At 41.7% G+C, this 19,365-nt stretch overlaps 2 protein-coding genes across 3 annotated transcripts; both read right to left on the bottom strand.

Moving 5' to 3' along the window:
* Positions 1-330: 330 nt before the first annotated feature.
* Positions 331-7,338, bottom strand: ran (RAN, member RAS oncogene family). The gene is made up of 7 exons (XM_061686201.1): positions 7,247-7,338; positions 3,345-3,417; positions 3,170-3,254; positions 1,565-1,690; positions 1,287-1,474; positions 1,037-1,207; positions 331-961 (listed from the first exon to the last, which is right to left on the bottom strand). Exons 2-7 carry the CDS (start codon positions 3,378-3,380, stop codon positions 917-919), a joined length of 651 nt encoding a protein of 216 aa, XP_061542185.1. The 5' UTR covers positions 3,381-3,417; positions 7,247-7,338; the 3' UTR covers positions 331-916.
* A 4,090-nt stretch (positions 7,339-11,428) lies between these two features.
* ndufs8b (NADH:ubiquinone oxidoreductase core subunit S8b) lies at positions 11,429-19,221 on the bottom strand. 2 transcript variants are annotated; one of them, XM_061686208.1, is made up of 7 exons: positions 19,152-19,221; positions 18,066-18,114; positions 17,920-17,979; positions 17,753-17,842; positions 12,266-12,438; positions 12,053-12,181; positions 11,429-11,845 (listed from the first exon to the last, which is right to left on the bottom strand). In XM_061686208.1, exons 1-7 carry the CDS (start codon positions 19,197-19,199, stop codon positions 11,714-11,716), a joined length of 681 nt encoding a protein of 226 aa, XP_061542192.1. In that variant the 5' UTR covers positions 19,200-19,221; the 3' UTR covers positions 11,429-11,713. The 2 variants fall into 2 exon arrangements, with proteins under 2 accessions (XP_061542192.1, XP_061542193.1); XM_061686209.1 differs by having other exon boundaries at positions 19,121-19,199.
* Positions 19,222-19,365: the final 144 nt, after the last annotated feature.

The following is a 19,365-nucleotide window of genomic DNA, read 5'->3' as shown; positions in this document are numbered from 1 at the left end:
GCTCCAGATTATCAATACTGGCCTCAAATTGTTACACAATGATAACATTTCTTGATCACGTTGACAATCAACAGTAATTTATGTACCAAGTTGATGTGTGATGAAAATATATGGTTCTCTACTCCACAAAAACTATCCAGCATGAATAATGCGGTAGCCCAGCAAAATGTATTTTGAATGGGCATGCAAACAGCATTTGTAAATCCAAATCAGCAGTGGGCATCTTGGTCCCAGTGTATATAAGACTATTATATAACAAAACAACGACAACTACATACAGTTGCACTCTGAACATGACTGACCCCTGCTGGTCAAATGAATGAAGACGCGTTGAACTGTACAGTTTTTATTTTTACTTTTTATTGTACATGGGGGTTAGGGAAAACAGGCTAAAGAACGTTTGTGAGCCAGGCTGACATTAACATTGAGTGTAACATCCATACTTTGTTTCCCCCCCCTTATTTACCAAAACGTACTTAAATTGCTCCAATATAAAACGCCATGTGGCAATCCTGGGCTTCATCTAGCACTGAAAAGCTATTCTTCTGATAATGACACCACAATGCCGCCCCCCGAAAGAAAAGTGAACATTAATTGAGAATGTTTTTATTCAAGCTTTCCTCCTTTATCGTTTCCAACACACCGTACAACAGCATTACAAGCTGGCTAAGTGCAGTGGATGGTGCTCAACAAAGAGAAGCATCTCATGCTAACAACACTAAGGTGGATGGTGTCTATACAGTGAAATTCAACTTTTCCCACCGAGATTTGCTTTTTCGAAACTGAGTTTTAAGACGAAAATAATTCAAAAATAAAACAAAAATCTCAAGGGTTTTACAGTTATTTGGGGGGGGGGGGGGGGGGATTCCAACAACTTGACTTCCACAGAGGGAGAGGAAAGGAGACTCGGAACATGTTAGAGGTCATCTTCTTCCTCTGGGAGTGCTGTATTTGACGCAGCCTGGAGAAACAAAAACAATGAGATGAAATCAATACTTTGAGGTTTGAAGTCGATTTTGTCACATATTTAACTTACTTGAAGCTCCTCCTCATACTTTGCAGCCATGGCTGGGTCCATCGCAACTTCTGGGGGAGCGAGAGCAGGCATTTCCACAAACTCCATGTTAGGATCCCCAGTTAATTTCTTTGCTAGCCACAGGAAAGGCTTCTCAAAGTTGTAGTTGCTCTTGGCAGAAATGTCATAATACTGCAACGAGACCAGTCAAAAGGTCACATTCGGGATTTGCATGATTTATGCATGATGCAAAGTCAGGTGAGAGGATTACCTGCAGGTTCTTCTTGCGGTGAAAGACGATGCTTTTGGCTTTGACTTTCCTATCTTTGATGTCGACCTTGTTACCACAGAGCACGATGGGAATGTTTTCGCACACGCGCACCAGGTCGCGATGCCAGTTGGGCACATTCTTGTAGGTGACTCGCGAGGTGACGTCAAACATAATGATGGCACACTGGGCTGTGAGAGAGAACAGTTTACGTTGGCTTGAAAGGAAGTCTATAGGTCGGTTTTGATTCCTTTTAATGCCATGTAGAGTATGAAGGGCACCTTGAATGTAGTAGCCATCTCTCAGACCTCCAAACTTCTCCTGACCAGCTGTGTCCCACACATTAAACCGGATGGCTCCTCTATTGGTGTGAAAAACCAGCGGGTGCACCTCCACTCCCAGAGTAGCTACAAATACGAGAGGTTATACAATATATCTATTGTTATCATTACCACAAAATGTAAGTCCAGAGTAGCTACAAATACGAGAGGTTATACAATATATCTATTGTTATCATTACCACAAAATGTAAGTTTAGGACTGTAAGAGTTTTCAACTGTGTTTTATGTTTTTATATCGCAAAAGTATTTTTTGTCAAATGGCTGGCCTGTCAGACTAGAGCGGCTCCAACTACCGGAGACAAATTGTGTGTTTTTGACATACTTTGCAAACACAGATTCTGAATTGGCAAGCAAAAATTCAATAAGTGAGCAAATAGGTTAAATTGTTTTTACTATACATGAAAAAATATATTTTTCCTAATTCAATTTTTGAGCTGCAGGATTGAATTTTTTGTTTTAATTTTTAATGACCGAGTTTGCGTGACCAAGAAGTTTGGTAGTGAGCAGCAGTGAAGTTATGTTAGCCTTCACAAACAGTCCAGACCACCAATTCAGCAGCCATAACATTTCAAATTTGGTTTATTTTTAGCCTTGTAACGAGTAGTTTGACTTAGTACTGTAAATATCTGACAGGTACCTTTATTACAATAAAGTAATTCAACTACAGTAAGTTAGCTCCCTTTATTGTCTGTCATGCTGTAACGCTGGTTTGACTGATTAGAATACATGATTAGATGAGAGCAGCAATTTCCAACATTTATGGAGTGAAGGCACATTTTACAACTGGAAAATCTCGCAGCACACCAACAAACAAAAATGTCACAAAAAGTAAATGCACAGTAATTACTGTATATACTTCCTGCCATCTAATAGAAGAGCGTTTATTTGTTCTGTCGGTCACTATGCCTCACTGGCATAAATAGAGGAACAAAGATACATTCTTTCTTGTAAATGAATAATTTTTTGAGCAGTTAAGTCAAATTTGATAATTTCCCACTGCACCCCTGAAGATTGCTCATGGCAGACTAATGTGTCACGGCACACCGGCTGGGAATCACTGGACTCGAGAAGATACTCAGTATACAGTACACAAGTATGTACAGTAAATGGAAAAATACATTTAAATAGACATTGGTGATCGGATCAGTGATTTTTTTTTTTTTAACTTGCTGATCAGTCCCAAAAATCATGATCGTTTAAAGCCTTCTTTAAACACTTGGATAAGCACTGGTTTAGAGGAAAAAATGCATTATCACTTCACGAACACCATGATTTTTATTTATCTTTCAACTATTGCGTAATAATATGGAACTGTGTATTTGTCTCGGGTGACCGATTGTGGCAGTTAACAAGCGAACGAATCAATACTAACGTCACAAGTACCAATTAAAATAACGTTTGTCATGTGTGCTTGTTTAAAAAAGGAATAATATACAATTAACTTTTTTTGATTGCCAACTGAAAAAACAAAAATTATACAAGGATTTACACGGATTACATTCCCCTCTGCAGTTTGTTGGTTTCTTCTCAGTAGCTCTCACTCACCAACATATTTCTTTTCAAACTCTCCTGTGAGATGTCTCTTCACAAACGTTGTTTTACCGGTGCCTCCATCACCCACTAGCACAAGCTGTGAAAGCAGTTAGTTAAAACTGAAATTATTCACCTTCACATCGCTTGGAGAAAAAAACAACTTGTGGTATTAGCAGAAATGACCTACCTTAAAAACAGCCACTGCAGTACCATCAAGCGACATGTTTGCAAACTACTGGATAATGGCAGTTGTCAATGACCTGTGTAGGAAACCAGGGCAAGGAAGAGTTGTGAAAATTGCTGCTGATCCCTCCCATGCCGCATACCATCTCTTCAACAAGCTCCCTTCAGGAACGCAGTACTTGTGCCATCAGGACAAGGATCACACGCCACTAGGGGTGTCCTGATCGGCTCTTTTGAGATCCGAAATCGGCCCGATGTCAGCCCCCCCCCCCCAAAAAAAGGGGGGGGGGGGTTCGAAAGACTAAGGTGCTTTAAGGTACTAACATAGCAGGAAGAAGAATTACACCGATTGAATGTTCAAATCCATCACAGAAATGTCTTTTGTTTTTGTTCAGAAAAACCTGCTAGCTCAAAGCTGAAGGAAAACATCAGTGACGAGCTAATAAAAATTAGCATTGACTTCTCTCTCAAGATACGCTGTATAATAGCATACAAAAAGGACAATGTAACAATACTCTCAAGCATATATTCCTCAAAAACTAAACTATTTGATTGGGACTTCTACTTTGCAAGTGTGTATCTCATCGCGTGGACCATACTGCCCCCCAGAGCTCAAAACATGCACAGCAGGAACAGCAAATAAAACTATACCCCAGATACATTGCCACTGCGCACGTGGAGGAAACCAAATGCTGTTCCCACCTTATACTGACAGTAAAAAATAACTAAACTTTAACTATTATTTTGCACTATAAAGTATAATTTGGATTTATTTTTGGAAGTCGGATCAGGACACCCCTTCACGCACCCAATATCCACCCCCCCCAACGGATTTTTACTTGCGTTGCAATTTACTTTGCTGCGGACTTGACTACTTGTGGACTTCCCCTCAATTCAATAAGTACACTCCCCTCCAAAAGTATTGGAACGGCAAGGTCAATTAGTTTGTTTTTGTTGTATACTGAAGACCTTTGAGTTTCAGATCAAAAGATGAATATGAGACAAAAGTTCAGAATTCCAGCTTTTATTTCATGGTATTTACATCTATATGTGTTAACTCAGGACAGAGCACCTTTTCTTTGAACCCACCCACTTTTCAAGTGAGGAAAAGTACTGGAACATGTGACTGGTGTTTCTAGTTGCTCAGGTGTTGCCTTTTAGAGTGATTGCTTAAACAGATAGTGCTTGTTTTTGCGGTTTCACTTGTGAAAACTGCATTTGCTGTTATGCAAACGAAGATCAGAGCACAGTCTATGGGAGAAAAGCATACACTGTGAAGCTGAGAGAAGAGGGAAAATCGATTAAAACTATTGCACAAACATTGGGCATAGCCAAAGCAACAATTTGGAATGTCCGGGGGGAAAGGAAACTACTGGTGTACTGTGCAACAGACATCGAAAAGGTCAACCGAGGGTCTCAACAGCAGTTGACAAACGTGAGCTGTGACGAAACACCTAAAGACAGTCAGTGACATCACTGCAACCTCCACAGGGCAGGGGCGAAGGAATCACAATCCACTCTTCGAAGAAGACAGAGAGAATAAATATACAGGCCATATGACAAGGTGCAAACCACTCATCAGCAAAAAGAACCAGAAGGCCAAATTGGATTTTGCAAATTACAGGTGAGCCACTAAAGTTTTGGAACAAAGCTTTATTGACTGATCCGACCAAGATTAACCTCTACTAATAAGTGATGGAAAGGTCAAGTTTGGAGAAAGAAAGGATCCACTTATGATCCCAAACACACAAGCTCATCTGTGAAGGCTGGTGGAGGTAATGCCATGGCTTGGGCTTGCATGGCTGCTTCTGGAACGGGTTCACTAGTCTTTATTGATGATGTAACTCATGATGGTAGCAGCAGAATGAATTCTGCAGTCTAAAAAAACAGTTGGTCTGGCAATTTACAGAAAAATTGATCCAAACTAATCAGGAGAAGCTTCATCATGCAACAAGACGATGATCTAAAAACACACTGCCAAGACAACAAAGGACTTTATTAGGGGGGAAGTGGAAGTTCTTAGACTGACCAAGTCAATCACTGTACCTTAACCCAATAAGACCATGCATTTTACCTCCTGAAGAAAGAAAACCCCAGAAACACACAAGAAGTGAAAGGATGCAGTAAAGGCATGGAAAAGCATTTTAAATGAATACTGCAAGAGTCTGGTGAAATCAATGGGTCACAGGCTTGAAGCAGTTACTGCAAGGAAGTAGAGATGGGCGATATGGCCTAAAAATAAAACCTATTTTTTTTTCACCAAAAAAAATCAATTTATGATTTGTTTCACCCCCCCCCCCTTTTTTTTGGGTACTTTTTCCTAAAGAAAACAGTGAATACAAATGACAGAACACTAAAGTTTTGTTTTTATGAAAAACTTTAATGTAACCCATACTTCCCTCCTGGAATTAAAGTTCAAAACCTAATCAATGCCAAGATGCATAAATTGCAAACTTACAATTATTGTTAGGCTTTGTTTTCAAATAAAGAGTCCAACTTGTATCCATGAATAGCTGAACAAAATATTATATTTTGGTTGAGGGGTAGGACATTAGGTCTGTGCTTGTTGTCTATATCTTTTATACGTTTAAACTCTTGTCTGGCTGCATGGTTCGACGGGACCACGTCTGTCGTTGCAGAATAATACAAAACCCCCTCCATCTCTCTGATTTTCTCACACGTACTACTGTACAAATACTGTAAGGGAACTTCAGTAAAATACTTGTGGCTAAGTAGCATATACTGTAGCTGGCGCCAAGTGTAGCTACTCCACCACTTGGACGCAGCAGAGCTTTTGGGTGGCATCTTGCGGCGTTAAACTAAAAAGCATAAAATATATATCCTGAGTTGTTTAACACATCTAGATGTAAAAACCACGAAATAAAAGATGGAATTCTGAACTTGTCACATTCATCTTTTGATCTGAAACCCAAATGTCTTCAGTATACAACAAATACAAAAGGAACCGACCTTGCCGTTCCAATACTTTTGGAGGGAACTGGATATACTTATGCCGTTGCAGCTAATGTGCATTCATCCTGTCTGATGAGTTTTGTTTAATTATTTTTCCATTAATTAGCGCCGATTGACAAGTGAAATTCCTGCGTGTTTGGCCAATAGAATTCATCTGAAAATTAGGACAACAAGGCGGTGATTAGCAGGTTTGTACGCCATCCTCGGCTACATGCTACGTTGCGCTAACAATCAAAAATCGAGCCAAATACGACTTTGTTCTTTTTTTTTATTTTATTAACAGCTACATTTCAACATCATCAAAACATGGTCGTTACGCAGTGACGTCCATTTGCCCAGTCCTAGTAGGTTTCATTGGAGCCTAGCTAAACTTTAGACATGCGCACTTTAGCACATATTACATGTTAGCTACGATAACATGCTATGAAGGCGGGTGGCAAAAAAAAACAAGAGAGGAATCTAGCTGACACGCACGTAGCTTTGTTCGAAGCCATCCAAACGCACGAGTGCACTTTAGCTGAACAATCGAACTGGAAGAAAGTCCCACACTGTAGCAGAATTCCGGCGACAATCAGCCCACACGGCAATATATACCGTGGATGAGGGGACTTCGATACACTTAGAAGTTGGGTACTAGCGAGGTTTAAGCCGACAAAGCAGCGGAAATAGGGCAAACGTCTGTCGCTAGCCGCGCGAGCACGCAGCATGGGCGCCTTTCTTGCTTGACGCCGTGCTAACAGGCTAACTCGGCTCGCAGTTACACAAACGGCCACCGAAATGCTTCCAACTGCAGCACGGAAGGACGACGAACAACGCAGCAGTGGTGATAAAAGGCACATTCGGACTTGCTGGGTTGTTAAAACACACTTAAAAGGTTTGTGTGAACACTTAGAAAGTGGACAGGCCTACGCCGGAATGAATAGGCGGACTTACCCAGTGGCGTCGAACGAAGAGAGGAAGCAAATGGCTGCGTGCGCGGGAGATTCGGCGTGGCCTATGAGTCAGTTTCCGCCCTTATCGATCATGTGACCGATGCAGCGGCAAAAGCTCCCCCCAAAGGCAGCGACCAGAGTTCTTGTGACGTCACCACTTTCGACAACCGCGTCGCCTTCACAGTTGTGTCGAACGTTTGATGTCACCTTACGTGTGCTCTCTGTTGTGTTTGGAGATAAACATGGCAACGTTTCTGAAACCTCCAGTTGATTCCAAAACACGCATTTTTATGTTTTTTTGGTGGGGGGGTATTCCAAACAATCATAAGAATGCAAATTCTGTAGGAATTGTGTGGAAATTAACTGAATTGTTGAAATGTACGACGTGAGACTTGGAATGGTTTGAATCGGTCGAGAAATTTGGAAGGAGCAGATAAATATGCGATCAATCTTAATTTGGGTATTTTGTGAATAGGAATAGTTCCTAAAATGTCATGAATGAGCTGAAGATTTTGAAGTTGGAATAGATGGAAAAATGTATAAAAATATCTGTATTGTGAAACTTTGGGAATCTTAGGGGAATAGTTCCCAAGACTTAAGCTAAAGATTTTAAGTTGGAATTGTTTCAGAATCAGAATCAGAATCATCTTTATTTGCCAAGTGTGTCCAAAACACACAAGGAATTTGTCTCCGGTAGTTGGAGCCGCTCTAGTACAACAGACAGTCAATTGACAGAACACTTTGGCGACATAAAGACATTGACAAAAAACAATTGTGCAAAAAGATGCAGAGTCCTCTAGCACTTAGAGCAGTTCGAATGACTAATATTGCAATAGTCCGGTGCAATGACCATTGTGCAAAGGGCGCCGAGACTTCAAGGAGTGTATGCGGTTTAAAGTGACGAGTAGTGCGATCATCTGGGACAATGTTGGTTGTTCAAATGTTACAGATACTCCTCAATCAGTGTGCAAATAGAGCAGTTGCTACTCTGGCATGAGTGGCCAGTATATGCAAATAGTGCAGCATGGCGAGACAACTACAGTGAGTGCACAAGTAATACATAATTGGCCCCACAGAAATGTGACAACGAACTCAAGTCAAAAAATTGCCAGCTTGTTGTAATGGAATTATAGGTTAGGTGTTTAAGAAGTTGATCGCAAGAGGGAAGAAGCTGTTGGAATGTCTACTAGTTCTAGTTTGCGTTGATCGGTAGCGCCTACCTGAGGGAAGGAGCCGGAAGAGCTGGTGACCGGGGTGCAGACGGTCCGAGAGGATTTTGCACGCTCTTGTCTTAGTTCTGGCAGTGTGCAAGTCCTCAATGGTGGGTAGGGGGTACCGACAATCCTTTCAGCAATTTTGATTGTCCGTTGCTTTTTTGTAGCAGCACCAAACCAGACTGTGATGGAAGAACACAGGACTGATTCGATGACCGCTGTGTAGAACTGCCTCAGCAGCTCCGGTGACAGGCCGTGCTTTCTCAGAAGCCGCAGGAAGTACATCCTCTGCTGGGCCTTTTTGAGGATGGAGTTGATGTTGGTCGCCCACTTCAGGTCCTGAGAGATTGTAATTCCCAGGAACTTGAAGGTCTCGACGGTTGACACAATGCAGCTGGACAACGTGAGGGGCAGCTGTGGCGAAGGATGCCTCCTGAAGTCCACGATCATCTCTACAGTCTTGAGCGTGTTCAGCTCCAGGTTGTGTCGGCCGCACCACAGCTCCAGCCGCTCCGCTTCCTGTCGATATGCAGACTCGTCACCGTCCTTGATGAGGCCGATGACAGTGGTGTCATCTGCAAACTTCAGGAGCTTGACAGTCGGGTTCGCTGAGGTGCAGTCGTTCGTGTAGAGAGAGAAGAGCAGCGGAGAGGGGACACAACCTTGGGGCGCCCCAGTGCTGATGCTGTGTGTGGATGAGGTGGTCTCTCCCAGCCTCACCTGCTGTGTCCTACCCATCAGGAAGCTGTAAATCCACTGGCAGATGGCAGGTGAGACGCTGATCTGAAGAAACTTGGATGAAAGGAGTTCAGGGATGATGGTGTTGAACGCTGAGCTGAAGACAACGAACAGGATCCCCGCGTAGGTCCCTGCACTGTTGAGGTGTTCTAGGATGAAGTGCAGTCCAATGTTGACTGCATCATCCGCAAACCTGTTCGCTCGGTAGGCAAACTGCAGGGGGTCCAGCAGGGGTCCTGTGACGCTCTTGAGGTGGTCCAGCACGAGGCGTTCAAAGGACTTCATAACCACAGATGTCAAGGCGAAAGGCCTGTAGTCATTTAGACCCGAGATTGCAGGATTCTTGGGGACTGGAATGATGGTGGAGCGTTTGAAACAGGATGGTACTTCGCACAGTTCCAGAGATCTATTGAAGATCTGAGTGAAGACTGGCGCGAGCTGGTCCGTGCAGACTTTGAGGCAGGATGGGGATACATGGTCTGGGCCTGCCGCTTTGTTAATCTTTTGTTGTTTGAAGATGCGTCTCACATCCTGTTCGCGGATGGTTAACGCAGAAGTCGGTGGAGTGATGGTGGTTGGAATGCATGCCAGACTGATTTAGAGTCATTAGCGCTAAATTGTTTTTCCAACTTTTCTGCATAGTTCCTCTTTGCAATGTTAATTTCTTTAGTCAGCTGGTTTCTAACTCGATTATACAGGGCCCTGTCCCCGCTCTGATATGCGTCCTCCTTAGCTTGGCGAAGCTGCTTAAGTTTGGCAGTGAACCACGGCTTGTTGTTGTTGAATGTCCGAAATGACTTTGTTGTTGGTAAACCAACAGTGGTAAACATGCCCCCGTCCCAGCTTTTTTGCAACGTGTTGCAGGCATCAAATTCAAAATGAGTGAATACTTGCAAAAAAAAAAAAAAAAAAAAAAAAAAAAAAAACAATGTTCATCAGTTTGAACATTAAATGTCTTGTCTTTGTAGTGTATTCCATTGAATATACAGGTTGAAAAGGATTTGTAAACCGCATTCTGTTTTTATTTACATTTTACACAACACCCCAACTTTATTGGAATTGGGGTTTGTATAAAATGTTTCTAACATTTTGGAATTTTACAATTAAAATGTTGGAATTTTGGAAGTTCAAATAGATTGCATCAGTCAAGAAATGTGAAAGGTTTAAAATAACTGCCTATTTGTGAATTTTATGATGAAAATTAAGGAATTTGAGGCAATATGTACTGAATGAGCTGAATATTTTGAAGAACAAATGGTTTCAATCAGTCAGGAAATTTGGAAGGATATAAATATGGAAAGTAGTGTATCTCCTAATTTGGGACTATTATTGTGAGAATTGATGGCCATTTCTGTAAAGTGTGGAATTTTTGTAATGTGAGAATGCTTGGAATGTGGAAATTAGTTCCCAAGGTTCAGTATTTTTGAATGAGCTGAACAGTTTGAATTCAGAATGGGAACAAAAAAAAAAAGACAATTTTGTTGAATAGGGTTATGACATACAGTACATTGTATATATGTTTTTCCATAAATGGGCATCAGACGTTGTTGAAGTTATTTTCTCCTATTGCTGCATAATTCTTTATCCTTCCATTTTCTAGACCACTTATCCTGAGGTGAGCTGGAGCATATCCCAGCTGACTTTGGACCAGACCGGGTACATTCTGGACTTGTCACTAGCCCATAGCAGATCATTCATTATTAAGATTAAAATATACCCCCAGATAATGTTAAACGTTACAAGGTTAAACAAAAAAAGTATTGGACACGGCTCCACCAACAGCAATCAGAACTTGTAAATTCAATAGTTTAACCATTTATAGGGGCACTACAATCAGAATCAGTTTATTGCCATTGTCAGTGAAAGGTACATTCACAACTAGGAAATTTTCTGTCCGATGGTGCAACATGAAATGTAGATGGCATGAATACAAATGAAAACATATATAGACTAAGAAGAGGAAAAACAATGTGCAATGCAAAAACAATGTGCAATAAGGCTCATAAAGTTGTTTAAAAATGTAGCCCACAAAAACTATCACTGGACTTTTCACCATTTTTTTCTCTTTATGCATAATCATTATTTTTTTCCCCAACTATCAACCTCCTCTGTATTCGTGGTACAGTCAAACAGAGTACACTTATTCACATAGTTTTTTCCCCCAAGTTGTGACATTCTCAGTCTACTGCAGATCACTAATGACAAAAATGAAAATAAATACTGCAGTCAAATTTTGAAAACCGACCGGTACTTTATTTTAGGATTTTCATGGCATCAGGAAAAAGAACCATAACGCTGTCTTAAAGTACTGGCTATAAAACAAATACAATGAGTTATGTAGCTGGAAACGTGTGTAGAGACTGTTTAGCTATAAAGCAGATGTCATGTGTCAAACTTCATGCCTTTTACGTGACAAATATTTGTAATGCAACAGTCTTTGATGCACTGGAGGATAAATTATGTTTTCACGGTGAACAGATAGAGACAGCTTTGCCAGGCAGCTACACCCCATCAGTCTACCTGTACAGGTAATCTGCTTGAATGTTGGCTGCAATCTCAGCCTCCCATTGGTCTCCATTGTTGAGAAGCTTCTCCTTGTTGTACAGCAGCTCCTCGTGTGTTTCTGTTGAAAACTCAAAGTTCGGACCCTGGGTTAAGAACAGAGAACAGCCACAAGTCTTCAACTTCTTTCAGCATTTGTACTTGAAGAATTAACACGCAAATAACGTGAATATTATTAATGCTCACATGCATTTCACAGTTTGTTAAATTTAACTTTAAATGTTTGTTTGTAAATCAAAAAGGATCGCCCAGCCCTACACCATTGTATTTCAAATAAGCACAAAAGCTCCCACCTCAACAATGGCATCCACAGGGCAGGCTTCCTGGCAGAAGCCACAGTAGATGCACTTGGTCATATCAATGTCGTAGCGTGTGGTCCTCCTGCTGCCGTCAGCTCGAGTCTCAGCTTCAATTGTGATGGCCTTAATTGAAAAGAAAATCTCTGATTGGACATGAATGCATCATGCATCATCACTACAGATACAAAATGATTTCATCAAGTTCACCTGAGCCGGGCAGATGGCCTCGCAGAGCTTGCAAGCGATGCAGCGTTCCTCTCCGCTGGGGTAGCGACGGAGAGCGTGCTCTCCACGAAAGCGAGGCGACAGGGGGCCCTTCTCAAAAGGATAGTTGATGGTGGCTGGTTCACGGAACAGGTAACTCATGGTCATACCCAATCCTGAGGGAATGAGGGGAGCCCAACAATGTAGCAGACAGTGTATTTCACCATGAAGACGAATTACATCAGAATCGTCTTGATTGGCCAAGGATGTTGAATACAGAAAACGCACAGGGAATTTGTCTGCGCTAGTTGCAGCCACTCTCGTATGCCAACAAACAACCACTATGACAAAACAAACATTTAGGACAAAAAAAAAAAGTCAAGCACAGAGAGTCATTGAACAATGAAAGGGTACCAGTAATGTGGGAAATGCTGATTCAATGACAATTGTAAAAATGATGCAGCGTTGTCAAGCAATTTAAAGTGACTAGTCGGATGATATGTAGAAAGATACTAAAACTAAAAAAGTCCCTCACAAATTGCTTGCAAATGCTAAGAAATGCTGTTTCCAACTTAGCCAAAGTAGTTCTAGTTAAATGGGGGCATACAATGGCAATGCCCCCACACAGTGTCACTTTCAAGCAATGGTCGACTACACGGAAACAGGTATCATGTATTGACAAAAGCTAAGCAGAGCTGCAGTGTTAGCAGCGATAGGTTTTGATAAGTGGTACTCGAATATTCAGCGAAGCTGCCAATGTGGGAGCGGGAGATATGTCCGATATGTGCACGGACCCACTACAGAAACTGACAGGCTTAGTTCAGACGCAAAGAAGTACTGCCTCCACAAGTGAAAGTACAAAAGCTTTTGCTGTCTTTGTGGGAGTTTACTTTTATTCTAAAAACTCTGGGCTAGCACTGGCCACTTGTCACATCCCAACACCCTTCACTACGCCTGTGGTCGTCAAGGTAACAAAAGCCGGCTCTGCAGTTAGAGCAAAGCAAAAAAAAAAAAACGGGCCAGTTCTTGCAGTAAATTATGTAATAGGATAAAAAAAAAAAATAATTCTACATACTGTTCAACTGCAAAACAATCACTACTTTATCATTGTAATCACTAATAAATTATGGTTTCAATATTTGATAAAAGATAAAAGTATTGGCTTTAGATACAAAATAAAGCAAATAGTATCTTATTACTGGCAGCCTTTTTCTTTGACTATAAAGTTTTGTGGTCGGTCCTCACAAAATTCCAAGTGGAGCATTTCCTACTTCCCAGGAGTCTTGAAAGCAGCATAATAAGGCAAATGAAAGATTTTATATACACGATCTACTGTGGGCTTTGGGGTGCCAATCTTTTTAGCTATGACTGTGTAAAAAGACAGTGGAAAACCTTTTTTCCTAACATGAAATCAGAATAAACCTTTCCCTTTTTCTGTCAATTAGGCTTACAAAAAATTGTTCTATTTCCTAAATGCCAGAATGACTTTTTTTTTTACAAATATATAGAAAATATAGCTAAACATATCAGCACCCCTGGGTTGCCAATATTTGTAGCCATGACTATATATTCATTCCTAAGCTATTTTATTGTTACTATTATTTGACCCAAATTGGTGTTGCGCGTCTCTCTGCATTCACACGTTAAGACAATTTTTGTACCGTGGTACCTTGACTCTGAATTTAAACTCTGAAAAGTTTGTCTGAATTTATGTTTAAAATGATGTCAAGAAAATTACCACGGGCCAGTTATTGCAGTAAATTATGTAATAGGATACAAATAATTCTACATACTGTTCAACTTCAAAACAATCACTACTTTATAATTGTAATCGCTAATAAATTATGGTTTCAATATTTATTTAAATGTATTTATTGCATTAACCTTGTAATGGTGGATATATTTGCCACTGTAACGGACACACGATTGCCCGATGGCACTGTGACCCCAAAAAAACTCCAGACCAAGCGGCATCACTATCGCCCCCGCCCCACCACGAGGTGGCAGAGGGCTGGGAGAAGCCGAACTTCCGAGCGTGGACCGCAGAAAGCACCTGCCAACTCCCCAAAGCTACCTTTTTGGGTGTGGGGCAGTTTACGGACGAGGCTCCGTTGGGAAGTAATTGCGGTGAGAGTGTTTCCCTGACCGCGTGGCAAGCATTGCCACTGCCAGCGCCGGCCAACCTGCACTTGAAGTGCGTCTTTTTCTCTTTCCTTCTTTTGCTTGCAAACCATCCCTCGTGAGCGCTCTTGCCAACCCCGGAAGGTCGACCTGCCTGCCTGAATTGGTCATCACGTTAGTAAAGTACAGAATAGTGCATATTTGGGTTTTAAAGCAACGAGAACAGGGATTCCACCTATATGCATTGTCATCCCATACTCATTACCTACCTCACATCACAAGTCAATTTCCTTTGCCAATGTTTGTTTTATTTCTGTATTGTTTCCCTGTAGATTCCCCATGTTAGATCATTACATTTTCCATAAAATTCACAACCTGCATTGATTTGCGTTTAGGTTCGAGGGGGGGAGAGAGGGAAGAAAAAAAAAAAAAGTAACGCAGGCGTCGCTTCCAGCTTATTCTTTTCTCCGAAATTAATTACATTTTTATTGAACTAATATACGCTACAAAACCAAATGTCTTTTCTTCCATGCTATTTTTGGATTTCTTTTATCCACTATTGCTGCTTAAACAATGCAAAGCTCACCATTGTGGGACTAAGAAGGCTTTTTCTTTTAAATATTTATTATATTCATCTATTTTTAACCATGTCGGCCCACTTCCTCAAGTGACGTAGCAGACTAACGGTGACTAATTCATTTCCATTTTCTGGTTCCAGTCACTGTGTGTCTGTCAAGCGTTAGTGTATTACAGTATTTTCTCTCTAGACATTAATTTTTCCACTGTTTTGCTATGCAAAGTTGGTTAACTCTCCACAATAACGCTGGTTCTAAAGCCCACATTGTTTACATATTTGTAGCTATTACCGTTTAGATCATTGATGACGTTTTTCTGTCAGAGTTTGAAACGTCCTATTGCCATTAACCGTTTGTGCAGCAACCTCTATAGTTAGAGGTGTCCCGATCTGATCTTTGAGATAGGATATCGGTCCGATCCCCTGCTCCGCTCCAGCACTTTTATCCAGCAGGAAGGAAAAGCAAACCGGATGCAAAACTCTGGACTACACCCGTCCATATGGCCGGGACAGTGAGATAGTTAGAGTACGCATGTCATGAACAGTATTTGTTAAAGTAATTTAATTGCAATAAAATAATTTAATTACAGCAAAGGCTTCTTTATACTCGTGCGGACGGCGACCACGCTGACGTAACTGCGGCTATCTGGTGCATAGTTTGCCTTTATACTTGAGCTGCAACCCACACGCGCAGTTTTGAAAATGTACTGCAGTTCACCTCCAAGTCGAGGGTGTCGCAACTGCTGGTATTGGCTAGGACACCACAGGGTGGAGTTTCCTCTGCATTTTTTGGCCATTTCCGGTAGCCGTTTTGACTTTCCTTTCAGTAACAAGGAACAAACCAACAACAATGGCTACCGTGGAACAGTGTCTGCTAGTACAAATGGACCTAGATGACCAGATGATGCGTTTAATTATGCTGCAAAATCGATCGAGAAGGCGGCGGCGTAGATGGTATGTAGAACCGAGGGGCACGCCGAGTAAGTCTTCACAGCATGTGACTAAAACACACCAATCACAAGAGATGAGCTCTGCGGCGTTCGACGCGCAGCAACTATTTTTGTCGTGTGCGCGGCAAGCTACGCAGAGGTGCTGCGTGGAGCAATTCGTCGGTCACCTGCTGCAATGCGGGCGCTGTCGGCCGCACGACCGCAGGAGGATAAAGAGGCCTTAAGTTAGCACACATTATTTCTCTCACGTTGTAATGTTGATTTGACCTAAACTTATGTCAGTGGCCAATCGTTGAATGCTCCCTTGAGGTCATTGATGTTTTAACTTTTGTCTAAAATGAGAATACTTTTTTTGGGATGTTGTTTTTGCTTGCGCAACAACAACATTCTGTTTGGGCAGTTTTATTTGGGCAGGGTCCGACATTAAGCCTTTTTCAGTGGTGGCCCTGTCAGGACCTGTACTGTAGTGATGGCGAGATGAAGCTTCATGAGGGATCGTAACAATTCAACCATTGGTTTGAGTAATGGTTCATTTCTTGATACTCCATGTGCATACAAAACCACCTGCTGGCCATCAGTATAATCACAGGCAGCTGTACCTTAACCACGTCTGATGCGTTGCATTTTTGCATCTTTTTGGCTCTTCTGAATGACTATGTATTACAAAACAACATTTGACCTGGGAATTTCCCGACATAAAGTGTACAATAAATTATTTTCCAACGTATCCTGTGTGCGTAAAAATTTTCATCCTCAATGTATCATATGACATGGCAGGTTGTAGAATGTTTTCCTGTCATTTTCGGAAAATGGCATGGGCTGAAGCGACAAACAACTATTCGCACTCACATTCACACCTACGGGCAATTTAGAGTCTTCAATTAACCTACCATGCATGTTTTTGGGATGTGGGAGGAAACCGGAGTGCCCGGAGAAAACCCACGCAGGCACGGGGAGAACATGCAATACTCCATACAGGCGGGGCCGTGGATGGAACCCTGGTCCTCAGAACTGTGAGGCAGACACTGTAACCAGTTGGCCCTTTGAAAATTTTATTTAAAATGATTGGGTACGCCAGTGTATATGGTCCAAATAGTCACCACATTTTCCATTCCATCGGAGTCGCTTTAAGAAAGCCCAGCGCGGGCAGTTCCTTTATCAACTTCAGGCTAACCCCAATTCGTGCCCGTTTATGCAGTCCACCTCGTGCCGGTTGCAGCTTTCCCTCCCGTCTCGGGCCACCCTGTCTCAGGAAGGCTCGGTCGGCTGTTCCGGTGTACTTTTGGCCCATTTTTGTCAGGCAAAATTTTTCGGTAACTTTGAAATTTTTACTGGCCCGAGCGGGCCAGCCTCAATCTGGGCCGACACAGCAGTGTAGTGGCGTGGGTCCATCAGGCCACTGTTAATGTCAGACCCAGTTCGGTGACAGAAGTCTTTTGGTCCAAAACGAACAAAAAACAAAACAAAAAAACGCACTTTTGGGCCACTTTCGGCCGAAACATTTTGGTGGCCTAAATGTTGGTGCATCACCAGCAGTTTTATCTATTAGTTTTATCAAACAAGCCTCTGTCCTTCAAGGACAATCCACAACATCCACTGCACAGCACCACCTCCAGGCAGAGGAGCAGCTTCAGTGATAGGCTGCTGAAACTGCCCTGCTACACCACTCGGGCCAGACTGAGGAATTCCTTCCTCTCTCATGCCATAGGGCTTCGTAATTCCACTCCAGGAGGAATGCTGGCATGCTCAGGCTCAACTTTGTACTGTCAATATCTATCTATCTACTATTAAAAATACATATTTTTAAAATGGGGGTAATCGTATTAGCATATTGGAATACAAGACCTCTGAAGAGTTCGGTCCATAGGAGAGTTGTTGCAGCACGGTCAGTGATGGACTTGAGGTCTGTCTGCTGCTCCACGGCATTAACATATTCTGTATTTGGAGGGAGACATTTAAAAACACTTATTGAATGCAGATATATGAAACAATTAGCTGGTTGAAGGACTCACTGAAGCCACTGCGCTCCACACCGACACGAAAGGGACGTACACTGGTGCATCCCAGCGTGGCTGCAAACACATAAAAAAAACTTTGTGTCAAATTATTAATGTCCTTATTTTTTACCTAAGAGTAACAACGCCAAATAAGGCAGTACCTGGCTTAGAGTAGCAGTAGAGAAGACGCAGCCCCAGTGAAGCAGACATCTGAAAGTCATTTTGAATAAGAGTAAGGCTGTTTAGAATTATTTACTCATTCCCTATTCTGTAATGACTACAGGGATTTTTGTATAGTGGACTATATAGTTGACTCATCATCCAAATGACAAATTGTTTTAGGACACTATTTGTTTGCACCATTATTATGTCGGTCCTGTCGTATAATTACAACATACCAGATCAACACCAACATGATATTGTTTTAAGATGAGTGTATGTTACAAAATGAATACAAACAAAGCACTTTATATTCCTCAGTGTTGTGATGATGTTGCTGTACTTATGTTAAAGATATTTTCACACCACAACTCATGAATCTGTCTCGTACCAAAAATCAAACAATACCCCTGAAATGGAAAATCATTTTCCTTTTTTTTCAGGGCGATGAATCATGGGACATATTGCTTTTGTAGTACTCATCGGTTGGTCACTACTTTTCAAGATGCATTGTGGGATACATTGAGGGCACCATATAGGGGATAACCTATATTCACTACAAATTCAACCAGCCCTATAAAATAGTAAACTCACTATATAGTGGATAATTAATGTTTCCGGAAAAAACTGGCCCACTGCATACTTGTGGTTCAGTATTCACAATTCACTTTATCGCACACTTTTTCAGACGTGCGCTCCAAACCAAAGTTAGTTTCGTAATGAGCACGTCGTGTCGGCGAAATTATATAAACGCACTTAAGCAATCGTGCGAATATTGAGGTCACCCTCGTTGAATAATAATAATAATTAGCCGCGGCCCAGTCAACAGATAGCAGTTTTGATGTAATGATATGAGAGTGCTCCCGACGTTTAGTAGAAATTAAAGTCATTCGCCGATTTAAAATCTCACAGGCTAGCACACAAGCTAACTTAGCAAAATAGAGGACACGTTCAAAAGCATTAGCCGTCCCCGTTATTTATTGTAGCGCAAAACAGTGGTTATGAGTCACTCGTCAGTTCTTTATGTTGACCTCTGAATGAACAAACGCTAACTCACGTTGCTGAAGTTGACCTTTGGAGAATCTTACCTCTGCTGTGTGTCGAGCGCCTAACCCGAAAACACCGCTAACGGTCATGCGCAGTGAGGGCCAAGATGCATTCAAAAGCCCTCGGTAATTTATGTTTCATCGGGGAGCTTGCAATTCAAAATAAATAAATAATAATAAATCACATTCCTCAAGGCGTCCTCGTCATTTTTCCACGGTTGGATTCTAGTTTCGAATGTTTAATGCAAAATCAGCT

This window comes from Phycodurus eques, chromosome 9, assembly GCF_024500275.1.
Source record: "Phycodurus eques isolate BA_2022a chromosome 9, UOR_Pequ_1.1, whole genome shotgun sequence".
Lineage (NCBI taxonomy): Eukaryota > Metazoa > Chordata > Actinopteri > Syngnathiformes > Syngnathidae > Phycodurus > Phycodurus eques.
Note: the sequence above shows the minus strand (reverse complement) of the source record. Positions and strands in the feature narration are given on the sequence as shown.